Source organism: Natator depressus, chromosome 20 (genome assembly GCF_965152275.1).
Source record: "Natator depressus isolate rNatDep1 chromosome 20, rNatDep2.hap1, whole genome shotgun sequence".
Classification (NCBI taxonomy): domain Eukaryota; kingdom Metazoa; phylum Chordata; order Testudines; family Cheloniidae; genus Natator; species Natator depressus.
This window is the reverse complement of record NC_134253.1, coordinates 27,186,061-27,199,113: the sequence shown is the minus strand read 5'-3', so window position 1 is coordinate 27,199,113 and position 13,053 is coordinate 27,186,061. Positions and strand designations below refer to the sequence as shown.

Sequence of the window (13,053 nt, the reverse complement as noted above, 5' to 3'; positions counted from 1 at the left end):
TGTTTAGCTAGACATACAGAAAAGAAACACATCTGAGCACAAGACTGGGAGTTGGGAACTCCTAGGTCTTAATCCCAGCAAAGACATTGGTATGCTGGAGCCCTGGGAAAGGCTAATAGCCTCCTTCCCTGAAAAAAAAACAACACATATTTGTCTTCTGACATCTAGAAGTGAAGGGCCATCAGACTGAATGCTGGTTTCCAGCCTGCATCCCTTACAGAAAAGGGAGGCAGTGAAGGGTAATGGCTACTGCACATGGTGTTAGTATTCTCTGGGTTCTAGTCCTAGCTCTGCAGTGGACTGTGCTGGGGCCTGAGGAATGTCTCTTAACCTCTCCGTGGCCCTGTCTCCCCACATGTACAATGCGGTAGCACTTCCCTACTTCCCATGATTGTCCTGAGCCTTAATTCTTTAACGTCTGTCAAAGGCTTTGAGAAGCAAAGTGTTACTGCTTCATAGAGAAACAGCATGGCATCAGGCACCTATCAGTGACAGTCCATGCCACAAAACGAACCAACGTCAACTTACTGGTACTCAGCAATGCCACACATGTGGAGCCATGCTAGCCCCCCAGTGTCACAAATACCAGAGCAGGAAGGAACAGCCTAGGAAGATGACAGCAAACAAACCAAGAAAGCAGAGGCCTGGGGCATATCAATAAGAGAACCCAGCAGTTCTGATCCAGTCAGAAGCTTTTGGACAACCCAGAGCCACGCAGTCCGGCGACACAGCACTGAAACTCAGCTAGCACCTGATTGTCCATTAGGTGGGAGTCACGCACCAGGAAAAGCCACCGTTTACCAATCCGGGTGATTCAGGGCCAGCTTGGAGGGCACAAAGTGATCAATGACATTGGTCAGCAGAGGGGGCGAGAGTTCACACTCAGGATATCCTGGGATCTTCTCACACGCACAGTTACTTCTCCTGCCCCTTCACATTTACAACAGCTGCTGCCCACTGGCACTGATGTCAGCTGGCCCTTTATCTCAGCTCCAAGCCCCTTGTCATTCCTTGGTGGCAAGAGCTGAGGGTTGCTGCTGCAAAACGCATTGGGACGAACTGCAGCCCTTGGGAGCCGCAGAAACTACCTGGCAATGCTGATGATACTAAGAGCATCTCTGTCCTTCAGAATGATGCTGAGATCAGAGAAGCAACAGGACTTAGTTTGGCAAATATGCCAGTTTTTCAGACTATAAGGACTTCAGCTGTTGGTTTGGTGCCTACGGGCTGACTAGCCACCTCTTGATTCAACACAAGTTCAGACTATGCCAGAGTGAAGTTCTGCTAGTTCTCCTAATTGGGGTCAGTCTAACTGGCTGTGTGATCTCCTCCTTCAGTTCTTGCAAGTGAATCTCAACATTGGTTCTGAAGCTCAAGTCACTGTCATCTTAGACTCCCCAGCACTAGTGGTCCAGCACCTAGGATAGTTCTTCACATCATTTACCAGTGTCGTATTTGTTCATATGGGGAATTCAGTTTCTCTTGCAGCTAACTGTAACTGACTCTTGGTGTTGTACTTGCTGGTTCTTTATCAAAGTAAGAACAGCTGTTAGCACTAGTTCCTCACTTCTTGCTCCAGGATGTCTGACCCCAGGGAAAGATGAGGTTCTGATTAAATGTCCCTCTGAAGAACTCAGGCCAAATCCCCATGGGATTGCACAGCAAGTAGTTAGATGGACAGGCCTACTTAGATCTAATCTAAGCAGAGTGAAGGTACAGACAGTTTGTCTGTCTTTGCTTAGGCAAACTTTAGACTTCAGCTTTAAGTTTGTTTTTATTTCCAAATGTACATGCAAAAACACTGGCACATTACAGCACTGGATCACAATGGGAGCAAAGGTAGGATTTCAGGGGTGAAGCTGCCTCCAGCGCTTGGAGGAAACATATCAATTTGCACATGGTTCACTGAAACATTCTCTTCAAACTTAATCTAAACTGAGACTATTTCTAGTGCAAAAGCCACTGAAAGAAAGAAAGAAACAGCGCTGGGAGTTTTCAGTCTCATTTCTTATGGGCGGAGAGACACACAACAGAGGTGGGAATGGACCGAGTGCAGCAACTCAGGCTGGAAGGAGCAGGGAAAAACTGCTTCCACAGAACTTGCCTGTGGGGATGGAGGTAACTCACAAATTGCCAGTTCCCCCAGGAGAGGACACTCCCCTTAAATGAAACATCAAAATGTCTGTAAACTATTTACACAACTGCCTGAAAGGCAAAAATCATCCAATACTGATGACCGTGGGAGGATCCAGATAAAAAGTATCATTTTGTAAACAAAGAGGCAAGGGGACTGCCCGTGGATGAATGGCACATTTACACAACTGTATTAATGGGGGAAGCAATGATGGTATGAGCTTTATGAAGGTTCTGGTTCAGTTGTGCACCAGTTTTTTGTGCCTGGTCTCCATGAGCTCCCTTGACTAGATGGGGAATTCCTGATAGACGGCAACACATATTGGGAACGGGTCTCTTGTGCTCCCAAAGCTCATGATTATTAATGTTCACAAATTGCTCCCACAGAAATACAGCAATGATAACTATTAGCCTTTTCTTCCTCTCCATTTGAGAAGGGTTTGCATAACTTGGAAACCAGATTGATAAAGCGGGGAGGCTTAGAACCAAATCAACACTATGTACAGAAACATCAGTGAGCCAGGTTCCCTGATAGCTGCAACACAAACCTAACTGCTGGATTTACAACTCTAGGGATCAGGGTTTAAACATCCTGCTCATGCCAAGTTATTATTTTTCATTGGAGATGTCCTCTCCTCAGTGAGTGTTTGAATAACTGAGTGAAGGCAAATTCTGGAGGCTCTTACTCTTTCCACCAGCCTGCGCAAAACGGGGCTCACAGGGAACCATTTGCCATTTATGGGGGTGCCAGCTGTCCATACAGTATTCGAAACATAAAATACTGGGTGAGTGAGTAAAGAATTTTCTTCTTAAATATCTGATTTAAACTTCCACTCACTCTCTCCTGCTGTCTGTTGCATCTTTTATAAACCTTCCGTGCCAAAACCCCAACCCTGCCTGCTAATCTCTAACCCTAAACTGCCCCACACTGAGAGCTTGTAAGAGCTTCATGCTTGGAGAAGTGTTGGTCCTCCCCATCCAAAGAAACAGTGCTGTCTCTCAGCGGAATCTGGGCGTCCTACCTGCTGCTTTCAAAGCCACGGACAAACTCAGTCTGCTGGAGGGGAAGTGACTTGGCACAGAGCACATTCCAAGATAACGCAATTGAACCCTTTCCTCGCCTCATGTATTTGAGGGAAGCAAAACACTGGGAAGATCCCAGTGAACTGGGTAAACAGTTAGGGGGAGAAATCCCACTCAAGATGGAAACATGTAGGGAGGGGTTTCTGGTAAGAACATTTTTAAATAATATCTGTTCACACCACTAGTTTTAAAAGAAACAAACAGCAGCCAGTGAAGACAGCATCTGCAGTGTTACAGCTGTGAGACAGCTGTGAGAATGAGATCTTCACTCTACTTTAAATGGATGGAGTGAGCCTCCTTTTAAAGGGAGGGGTGCAGAGGCAGTCGGGAGAGGCTGATACGCCATTCTAGATGTGTTACTCTCTTCAGGGACATGTCCCTTGGCTTCCTCGCATCATAACAGAGACCAAATAATCTTTTGTTCCTGGAGGTGAATACTGTCCCCAAGCAAAGCTGTTTCCCTCAGGGACCAACCTGTCTTGCATTTCTCCATGGTGTCAGCCATTAAAAAGCCTAAATCACCCCCCTTGCACGCAGCCTCCAAAATGGCAGTGGTATCAAGTAGAGGCATCCTCAGTCACTGGCCTTCCCCAAGGAAAATGAATGTTTTCCCATGACGCAGGCCCAGGAGGGGGCAGGCTGGTGAAATCCCTCGCAGCGGGGCACAATGGCACCACAAATGGATCAGCTGCACCAAGGTTTAAATAAATGCAGCCAACAGAGGAGATGTCGCTTCCAAGCCTGACTCTGGGCAACTTGGCCAGTCTCGTTTGAAGAACGTAATGCTCTAAAGCATAAACACTGGACAAACTGCTACAGTTACAGCTAAACAACATCATGTCACCCATCTACTTGTGGCTAGAGAAAAGGAGGGGAGAGGCAACGCAGTTGAGTCCTCTGGGCTGTGGAAGTTCCTCATGAATTAGTGCTTATGTGCTTGGCAAACCCAGCCACCTCTTCCATTGTGCGGGGTTCAAAGAGTTTCTCTGAAGGGTTGTTTCTCCTCCCCACTCCTCCTCCTGAATTCAGAACAATGTCTGTCCAAGACACTCACAAACGGACCAGGACTTTTTCCATGGTCAGGAGGTGAAGTAGGAGTTCTGCATAGAGTAGAGTCGGTCAATGGGGTTACCCACTCGGGCTTGGAGGAGGTTGGCTTCGGCTGTTGACAGCAGGCAGTCTCCCAAGTGACTGATGCTGTCGCTGTCCATGTCATGGAAAACACCTTCCGAGTCTAGGGGAGGAAGCAAAGGAAAGTGAGAGAAAGACAATGGTGAAGTAAGCCGGTATGGTCAGGTACGCCGTACCTTTAAGACATTTATTGCTGGTACACCCTACCAGAAAGGCACATTTTCAAGAATTAATTGTAGAGCCCTGCGCAGATACAAGTATCTATCTGTGGATGCGGATATCCACGAATAGAAATCGGTATCTGCTGAACTGCAGGGCTCTCCCAGGAACTGCAGCGGCGAAAGGAGCAGAACGTGGGGCCGCTGCTCTCAGGAGCCAGCGCCCCGCACCGGCAGCTCCGCCAGTGCGGCTGTACTGCCCCCAGCCCTGTCCTCCGGCAGGGCTGTACAGACCACAGACAGGAGACACAGTTGTGTGGAAGGGCAGGGGGTGGGGCTGGGAGCGGTACGGCTGGGCCGGAGGAGCTGCCGGTGCAGGGCGCTGGCTCCTGGGAGCGGCAGCCCCATGTTCTGCTCCTTTCGCCACTGCAGTTCCCGGGAGCACAAGGCCCAGCCTCCCCCCAGCCCCTCACCCCTGGGCAGGGCCTTAGGCACTCTTAAATCCTGCTTAAATCTTCAAATTAGGACATAAGTGGCACTTGAATGGTGTCTAAGTCTTGTGATGTGCCCTGCCCAGCGGGGAGGGGTTGGTGGGCAGCGAGCTAGGACTTGTGCTGGCCCTGAATTTCACCCTATGTCCGAGGGGTGGCCAAAATTACTGACCCTTCGAGCCACATATGACAGTTTTCAGAAGTTCAAGAGCCAGGGCACTGGGGTGGCCAACTTTCTAATCGCACAAAACCGAACATCCTTGGCCCACTCCTGCCCCGCCCCTTCCCTGAGGCCACACCCCTGCCCTAACCTGCCCCTTCTGAGGCCCCGCCCCTGCCCACCCCTTCTCCGAAGCCCTGCCCCTGCCCTGACCTGCCCCTTCACTGAGGCCTCGCCCCCTGCTCACTCCATCCCCTCCTCCCTCTGTCGCTCGCTCTCCCCCACCCTTACTCACTTGCTCATTTTTACTGGGCTGGGGCAGGGGTTGGGCTGCAGGAGGGGATGAGGGCCCCGGCTGGGGTTGCGGGCTCCAGGGTGGGGCCAGAAATGAGGGGTTCAGGGTGCAGGAGGGGGCTCTGGGCTGCGGGGGGTGTGGGCTCTGGGAGGGAGTTTGGGTGTGGGACCGGGCTCAGGGCTGGGGGTTGGGGGCCGAGAGAGGGTGCGAGGTGCAGGTGACTCCCAGAAAGAAGCCAGCGTGTCCCTCGGCTCCTAGGCATAGGGGCGGCCAGGCAGCTCTGAGCTGCCTCCGTGTGCAGGTGCCGCCCCCTGCAGCTCCTATTGGAGGCAGTTCCCGGCCAATTGGAGCTGTGGAACACGGTGCAGCGGGGGACACGCTGTCTGCTTCCGGGAGCTGCACGGAGACAGGAGGGAGCCTGCCAGCCCCACCAACCGGACGTTTAACGGCCCAGTCAGTGGTGCTGCCCAGAGCCACCAGGGTCCCTTTTCAACCGGATGTTCTGGTCAAAAATCCGACACCTGGCAATCCTACGGGGCACATCTGCCGGGGCTCAGGGCTTCAACCCTGACTGGGCTTGAGGCTTCAGCTCTGCGGGGATGGAGGGGTCTTGGGGTTTTAGCCCTGCAGGGAAGGGGGTCTTGGAACTTCAGCCCCATGGGAGACACCTGACTGGGCTTGGGGTTTCAAGCCCCACTCCTGCTGAAGCCCCGAGCCCTGGCACGTGCACCCGCAGGGCTGAAGCCGCAGCAGATGCCTCCTGTGCGGCTGAAGCCCTGAAACGCCCGCTCCCCGCTGAGCAGAAGCCAGAGGTGATGCATGAGCGGGATACATGGGATCACTTGCCCCCCACCCCGATTTTTTCCAGGGTTTGTGAACCTTTAAATTATGCCCCCCACCACTCTCAGCAGGCACCAGTCGTCTCTGGCAGAAGGCCCTAACCCCACCACCCCGCCGCAGGACAGAAGCCCTGAGCTCCCCGCGTCTGGTAGGTGAAGAATGTGGGGGGGGTGTCCTCCAGGAGCTACACTTTAACTGTAAAAGAGCCGCATGTGGCTCACGAGCCACAATCTGGCCACCCCTGCTATATCCTCTACCTGGCCTTCCCATCCCCCTCCCTTCTCCACCCAGAAAATGAATCCAGTCTGTAAGCCCTAGACCTGAAAGCTGGGGCTTTGTGAGGCGCTGCAGGGTGACCTGTCTTGCTGGGCTATTTCTCCTTATCCTGGGAGACCCCCCCACCCTTCATGGGCACCTTCTCAGGGTAGCTTTGAACCAAAGAGGCATGAGACACAAATTACCCCTTAAATACTCTGCCATCTGTACAGCTGCCACGTCCTGCCTGGCGTCTCTTTCTGCGCTGGTTGTGGTGGGCATGGGTCAGACAGTAATAACAGTGGGACTGGGTCCTACCACTCCACACTGCGGTTTGAGCTCAGCTCTGGCCTTGAGTCACATCAGCCTCCTCGCCACCCGCTTACCATAGGGATGCAGATGGTCTCCTGGCAGCTGGGGCGGCGTGAGCCCTTGTCTGTACAAGTCTGTGCTGTAGCTGTTCTGATCCAGCGACAGCAGCTGCTGCTGGGGAATCCTGGGATAGGGGACCATGAGCCCATCTAGTCCATGAACACTTGCTCCATCTAATGTGGAATCAATGGAACAGGTGGAAGCAGTGGGTACAGAATGTGATAATATTTTCTGATGTATATTAATCATAGAATCATAGAATATCAGGGTGGGAAGGGACCTCAGGAGGTCATCTAGTCTAACCCCTTGCTCAAAGCAGGACCAATCCCAACTAAATCATCCCAGCCAGGGCTTTGTCAAGCCTGACCTTAAAAACTTCTAAGGAAGGAGATTCCACCACCTCCCTAGGTAACGCATTCCAGTGTTTCACCACCCTCCTAGTGAAAAAGTTTTTTCTAATATCCAACCTAAACCTCCCCCACTGCAACTTGAGACCATTACTCCTCGTTCTGTCATCCGCTACCACTGAGAACAGTCTAGATCCATCCTCTTTGGAACCCCCTTTCAGATAGTTGAAAGCAGCTACCAAATCCCCCCTCATTCTTCTCTTCCGCAGACTAAACAATCCCAGTTTCCTCAGCCTCTCCTCATAAGTCATGTGTTCCAGTCCCCTAATCATTTTTGTTGCCCTCCGCTGGACGTTTTCCAATTTTTCCACATCCTTCTTGTCGTGTGGGGCCCAAAACCGGACACAGTACTCCAGATGAGGCTTCACCAATGTCGAATAGAGGGGAACAATCACGTCCCTCGATCTGCTGGCAATGCCCCTACTTATACAGCCCAAAATGCCATTGGCCGCCTTGGCAACAAGGGCACACTGTTGACTCATATCCAGCTTCTCATCCACTGTAACCCCTAGGTCCTTTTCTGCAGAACTGCTGCCGAGCCATTCGGTCCCTAGTCTGTAGCTGTGCATGGGATTCTTCTGTCCTAAGTGCAGGACTCTGCACTTGTCCTTGTTGAACCTCATCAGATTTCTTTTGGCCCAATCCTCTAATTTGTCTAGGTCCCTCTGTATCCTATCCCTCCCCTCCAGCGTATCTACCTCTCCTCCCAGTTTAGTGTCATCTGCAAACTTTCTGAGGGTGCAATCCACACCATCCTCCAGATCTTTAATGAAGATATTGAACAAAACCAGCCCCAGGACCGACCCTTGGGGCACTCCACTTGATACCGGCTGCCAACTAGACGTGGAGCCATTGATCACTACCCATTGAGCCCGACAATCTAGCCAGCTTTCTATCCACCTTATTGTTCATTCATCCAGCCCATACTTCTTTAACTTACTGGCAAGAATACTGTGGGAGACCGTGTCAAAAGCTTTGCTAAAGTCAAGGAACAACACGTCCACTGCTTTCCCCTCATCCACAGAGCCAGTTATCTCATCATAGAAGGCAATTAGATTAGTCAGGCATGACTTGCCCTTGGTGAATCCATGCTGGCTGTTCCTGATCACTTTCCTCTCCTCTAAGTGCTTCAGAATTGATTCCTTGAGGACCTGCTCCATGATTTTTCCAGGGACTGAGGTGAGTAATACAGTAGTGCCCACTGACCTCCACCAGGATCAGGCTCCATTGTAATGGGCCCTGCAAATTACATGGGGCTCTGCACAAATATGCAGTAAAAGACTGTTACTTTGGGCCAGATTCTGTGTTTGGTTACTTTGGCGTAAGTTGGGAGTGACTCCACTGAAATCCATGGATTTATTCTGGATTTACACCTGTGGAACTGAAGCCAAAGATTTTCAGAAGTGACTAATGATTTCTGGGTGTCCAACTTGAGACACGTGAAAGAGACCCAGAAAGTGCTGAGTACCTGCCCTCTGGAAATTGGGCCCTTTTCATCCAAAATCACAGGCCATTGCTGGAAATCTTGTCCTGCCATTAGAGTATGGCTCTAAACTGCTTGTGACAAGATTTTTATGACAGGTCCATATTGTCAAGTGATTGAGTGTACCTCTGTTGGATTCTTTTCACCATCATTAGGGTGCTGTGCAGAGAAGGGGCTGTTAGTATGGGAGCATGGGACCCTTAATCCCGGAGTAAAAGGTAAAATGGCCATAAATTAAAAATGGGTTTTGTTATGTAAAAGCTAAAGTGAAGAGACTCCCAATTCACCCGTTGGTAAAATAACTGAGCCCCTGTTGCGTAGTCAGACACAACGGACATCAGATGTACTGAAGCATGCAAAGATCACAGTTAATTTTCACTCTCCTACAGCCCCTTCCTTACATCTGAGGACTAAAAGAGATTTACAAAACATTGTGACACCCTATGAACCAGCTTCAGAGTGGTAGCTGTGTTAGTCTGTATCAGCAAAAAGAACGAGGAGTCCTTGTGGTATCTAAGGTGCCACAAGTATGCCTCGTTCTTTTTCCTAGGAAGTAGGTTTATCATAATTGTACAGATTATGAGGCAGAGAGGGGAAGTGACTTGCCCCAGGTCTCAAAGGGATTTTAGTAGAGCAGGGACTGAAACTCTGGAATTCCAAGTCCCAGACCTGTGGTTTACGCATTATACCGTTTTTTCCTCCGACAGTCTGCCAGGAGGAGCTAATCTAGACTTTCCCCTTTACTTCCTTTCCCCTCAGCTGTGCCAGCGAACCTCAGTCCTGCCTTGCAGCACCCCAGCTCCACACCCGCACAGCTCTGCCGACCCCACTCAGTCCCAGATTGCTTCCCCCCTGCTGTTGCAGGGAGCTGATCCCAAGGCTCTGCCAAGCCTCACCTTCACTGTCATCATTGCTCTGTCTGCTGCTGCGGCCGGTCCCACGGCCGGTCCCTAAACGCGGGTTGCCCAGCTGCTCCTGCTCCTGCTGTTGCTGCTGCTGCTGCTGCTGCCTGCGAGCGATCTTCTTCATCTGCCAGCAGAAGCAAGCAAGGCCCTAAGTTTGTATTACGGGTCTGGCTGGGGAAATGCACTGCAGTTAACTCCCTGCTGGGCAGCTGCCTTCTCCCTCTCCAGTGAAGGAGCAGTGCAGATATTACACAGACACTCGTCCTGAAGCAGAGAGAGCCTCATTAGGGTTTCATGTTGCCCCAACAGGCCCCGGGAAGCATAGAATATCAGAGCAAATATCATGGCACACCAGCCATGGCCTCAGTCCACCCCTATGTGCCACTGTCTGGGAGCAGGGTCTTTTCACCAGCTCCGCACAGTTTGGGGAGGCCCCCTGTGTAGGGGGAGATTCTCAGAGAGCTGTTTCTGCCTTGTTACACTGCCAGAATGGTGCAAAGGGCCTCAGTGCAATTGAGAATCAGGGCCACAGAGCTTGGTTCCGACGAGAAAAGCAGTCACTCACCTTGGCTCTTTGATTCTGGAACCAGACCTGCACCACCCGGACCGTCAGGCCTGTCTCAGCTGCGAGGGTCTCTCTCACCTACCGGCAGAGGGGAGAGGAGTCGGAAAAGGTGGGTTAGAGCTTTGTTATATTGGGAAATGATCAACTCAGCTGACGTTTAGAACAGTGTCCCTAACCTTGTGCACCTGATGGTCCCCTGCCCTTTCCAGATCTTTCCTAGAAACTCACACCTGCTGCAAATCTACTCTGCTGCTAACAATGAGTCATGTTGACTTGTACATGAAGTGCCTACTCCTAACTTCTGAGTTTTTGTCTGTCCTAGGATTGTAAGTTCCACAGAGAAGCTGTCCGTTCTCAAGAGTTTAGAAAATGACGGGCACAGAAAAGTATCTAAAAGGAGGAATCTCTCACTCCCTGCAGGGAACTGTGCCCCCAAAGGGCAGGGTCCCCTAACTCCTGTTTACCACTTCACTCCTGTCATTACTCTGAATTTACACTGTGAACCCGCCAAGGTAGGCAACTTGTCTTTCTATTCATCGGCAGAGTACTATAAACACCTGACACTACCTAGAGGAGAAAGAGAACAACAGAAGTTGCTGTCTATGAAACGGCTCAGAGTGGTCCTAATTCCCCTCAGGCCATCATTCACACCAGTGGACAGTGGGTGTGAAACACTCTCAGACCAGAAGGCACCTACTCTGCACTGGCGTAAATGACAGCACAAGATGCAGGGGAGTGGAACTTCTGGCCCAGTGTGTGCATCTCCTCTCTAACCATCTGCACTGAAATGAAAACAAGCTGGCTGCCAAGCTGCGCTGAGGCTTAAAGCTGCCGTGCACAGAAAGAGAGTCAGCATATAGCCACGGTATATGCGCCACACTGCTGCTGGGCCAGACGCATGTCAGAAGGGAACCTGGTCTCTCTCTTCCGGAGTCCCCTGTGATGTGTTCTGGAAGTACTTGCTTTGCAGCCCAGCTGGGAGTGTAGAGGCAGGACTCTGGGCTCTGAGGTCATAGGACTACAGCGGGGGGTTGCGAGCATAAAAGCCGGGCTGGGGACTCTGGCCCAGGCAGTGAGGAAGCTCCCTCCTGCACTCTACCTTTCTGCAGGGTTTGGAGGAAACCTCAAAGGAGGCCTTGAAAGCCCGTCGCTGCTGAGTGGTGAGAATGGTGCGTGGGCGCTTGGAGCGCTTGTGGTCCTTGCCTTCCTCGCCTCCTCTGCCGTGGGAGTGGCTGCCATCCTCATCCTCGCTTTTCACTGGAAGGGGAACCGTTAGCTCTTACTGCCACAGGCAGGCCTGGCCCTCTCTGGCTCAACTGCTGTAGCAGCGAAGCCAGGAAATTTCCTCCCCTTTCAGGGTTTTGGTCCCTTACGTCCTCAGCAAGGGCCATGACCTTAAGGGCTCCTGTCCTGAGATACAGTGCATAGGACCAGAAATGCCCATCTAGCCCAATATTATTCCCTATTGGCTAGCCCAGATCAGACCAATGGATCTTTCTATCCCAGTATCCACCCACCCCTGACGCTTCAGATCAGACCACTAGTGTCCCCGGCATTCACTCCCTCCCTGCCGCTCTGGATCAGACCAAGGGGCCATCAGTCTAGCCCAAGGTCCCGGCTCGTGGCTCAGACAGTGGTCAGTGGACAGATGCTTCAGAGGACACAGACTGGACCCCTCCATGGGCATCCCACATCTCCCAATCTTTCAGCCCTGTCCCCTGGGGACCAGGCAGTATCCCTGCAACACCCTACATTAGCAGTGCCATGAACCCCAGTGCTGAGGGGATTGGTCCCCTGACCCCCACAGTCCCAGCCCTGTGTGGGGGGTCCACTCGCTCCATCCCCTCCTTCTCCGTTGGCCCCGAGGAGGTAGGTCCCCTGTGGCCCCTCACCAGACTCCGTGGGTGCAGGGCTGATGGCACTCAGCATCTCCTTCTCCTTCTCATAGTCGCTGCGGCACAGCAGCTGCCCCTCCTTGAGCACAAACTCGTCCCCACGCTGCAGGCGCCGCTCGCACTCGCAACAGAAGAAGCAGTGGACGTGGTAGACGTTCTCCAGCACCCGCATGATGAATTCAGATGGGGCAATCGCCTTCAGGCAGCTGCTGCACTTGGTCTGGAAGAGCCTGTGTGGCCAGGGAGGGAACAAAGCAGTCAGCCAGGGCCTAGGGGTTAGGGCTAAGGGGGCAGCGGCGCTAGGAAGGACTCAGGGGGTATTGGAGCTATGGGAAGTATTGGGTTGATAGGGCTAACACCTAGATTCTGGAGTGGTTTAAGGGGGTTCTGGTTATGATTGGGGCTTCAGTGGTCAGAGCAGTGGCTCAGGGTGAGGGTTGTTCTCTGCTAGACACTATACATACGGACGGGCACTGTGATGCCATGGTATAAATGCCTACATTGATAACTGGAGCAGGTAGAGCAGATGTATGAGGGGTCAGGAGTCCCACCAGTCAGGGGGCTCCGCAGCAGCTGGGAAAGGCTCCAGTTCTCCCTTGCGACGGGGAGGACAGAAAACAGCAGCATCGGGTGCTCTGGGGGCTGACACAGGCCCCAGGCCACTGAGGCAGGGTCGGGCTGGGCCTGCCAGGCGCTCCCAAGCAAGTCCGGTGGTTCTGAACAGGATGACAGAGAGCAAGTGAGTTTGGGTTACCAGCTCAGTGACCTGGTGAGGGGGAGGAGAGAGGGTGTGGGAAAGGGCCCAAGGAAGCACCACAAAGTGGAATATGGAAACCAGGGGCCAGGTCATTAGCCGGTATAAAAGGCCATTGGTGGAGTC

The 13,053-nt window shown here is 52.1% G+C and overlaps 1 protein-coding gene across 2 annotated transcripts in view; it reads right to left on the bottom strand.

Annotated features, from left to right (window-relative positions):
- Positions 1–1,809: 1,809 nt before the first annotated feature.
- LOC141974840 (LIM homeobox transcription factor 1-alpha-like) overlaps positions 1,810–13,053 on the bottom strand; it is a 62,848-nt gene continuing 51,604 nt past the window's right edge. For both annotated transcript variants that reach the window (XM_074934850.1, XM_074934851.1), the window contains exons 4-9: positions 12,171–12,403; positions 11,378–11,535; positions 10,279–10,356; positions 9,705–9,837; positions 6,933–7,091; positions 1,810–4,450 (exon numbers count right to left, since the gene is read on the bottom strand). In XM_074934850.1, the coding sequence (XP_074790951.1) occupies positions 4,296–4,450; positions 6,933–7,091; positions 9,705–9,837; positions 10,279–10,356; positions 11,378–11,535; positions 12,171–12,403 (916 nt within the window). In that variant the 3' untranslated portion in view covers positions 1,810–4,295. The remainder of the gene's footprint in view (positions 4,451–6,932; positions 7,092–9,704; positions 9,838–10,278; positions 10,357–11,377; positions 11,536–12,170; positions 12,404–13,053) is intronic.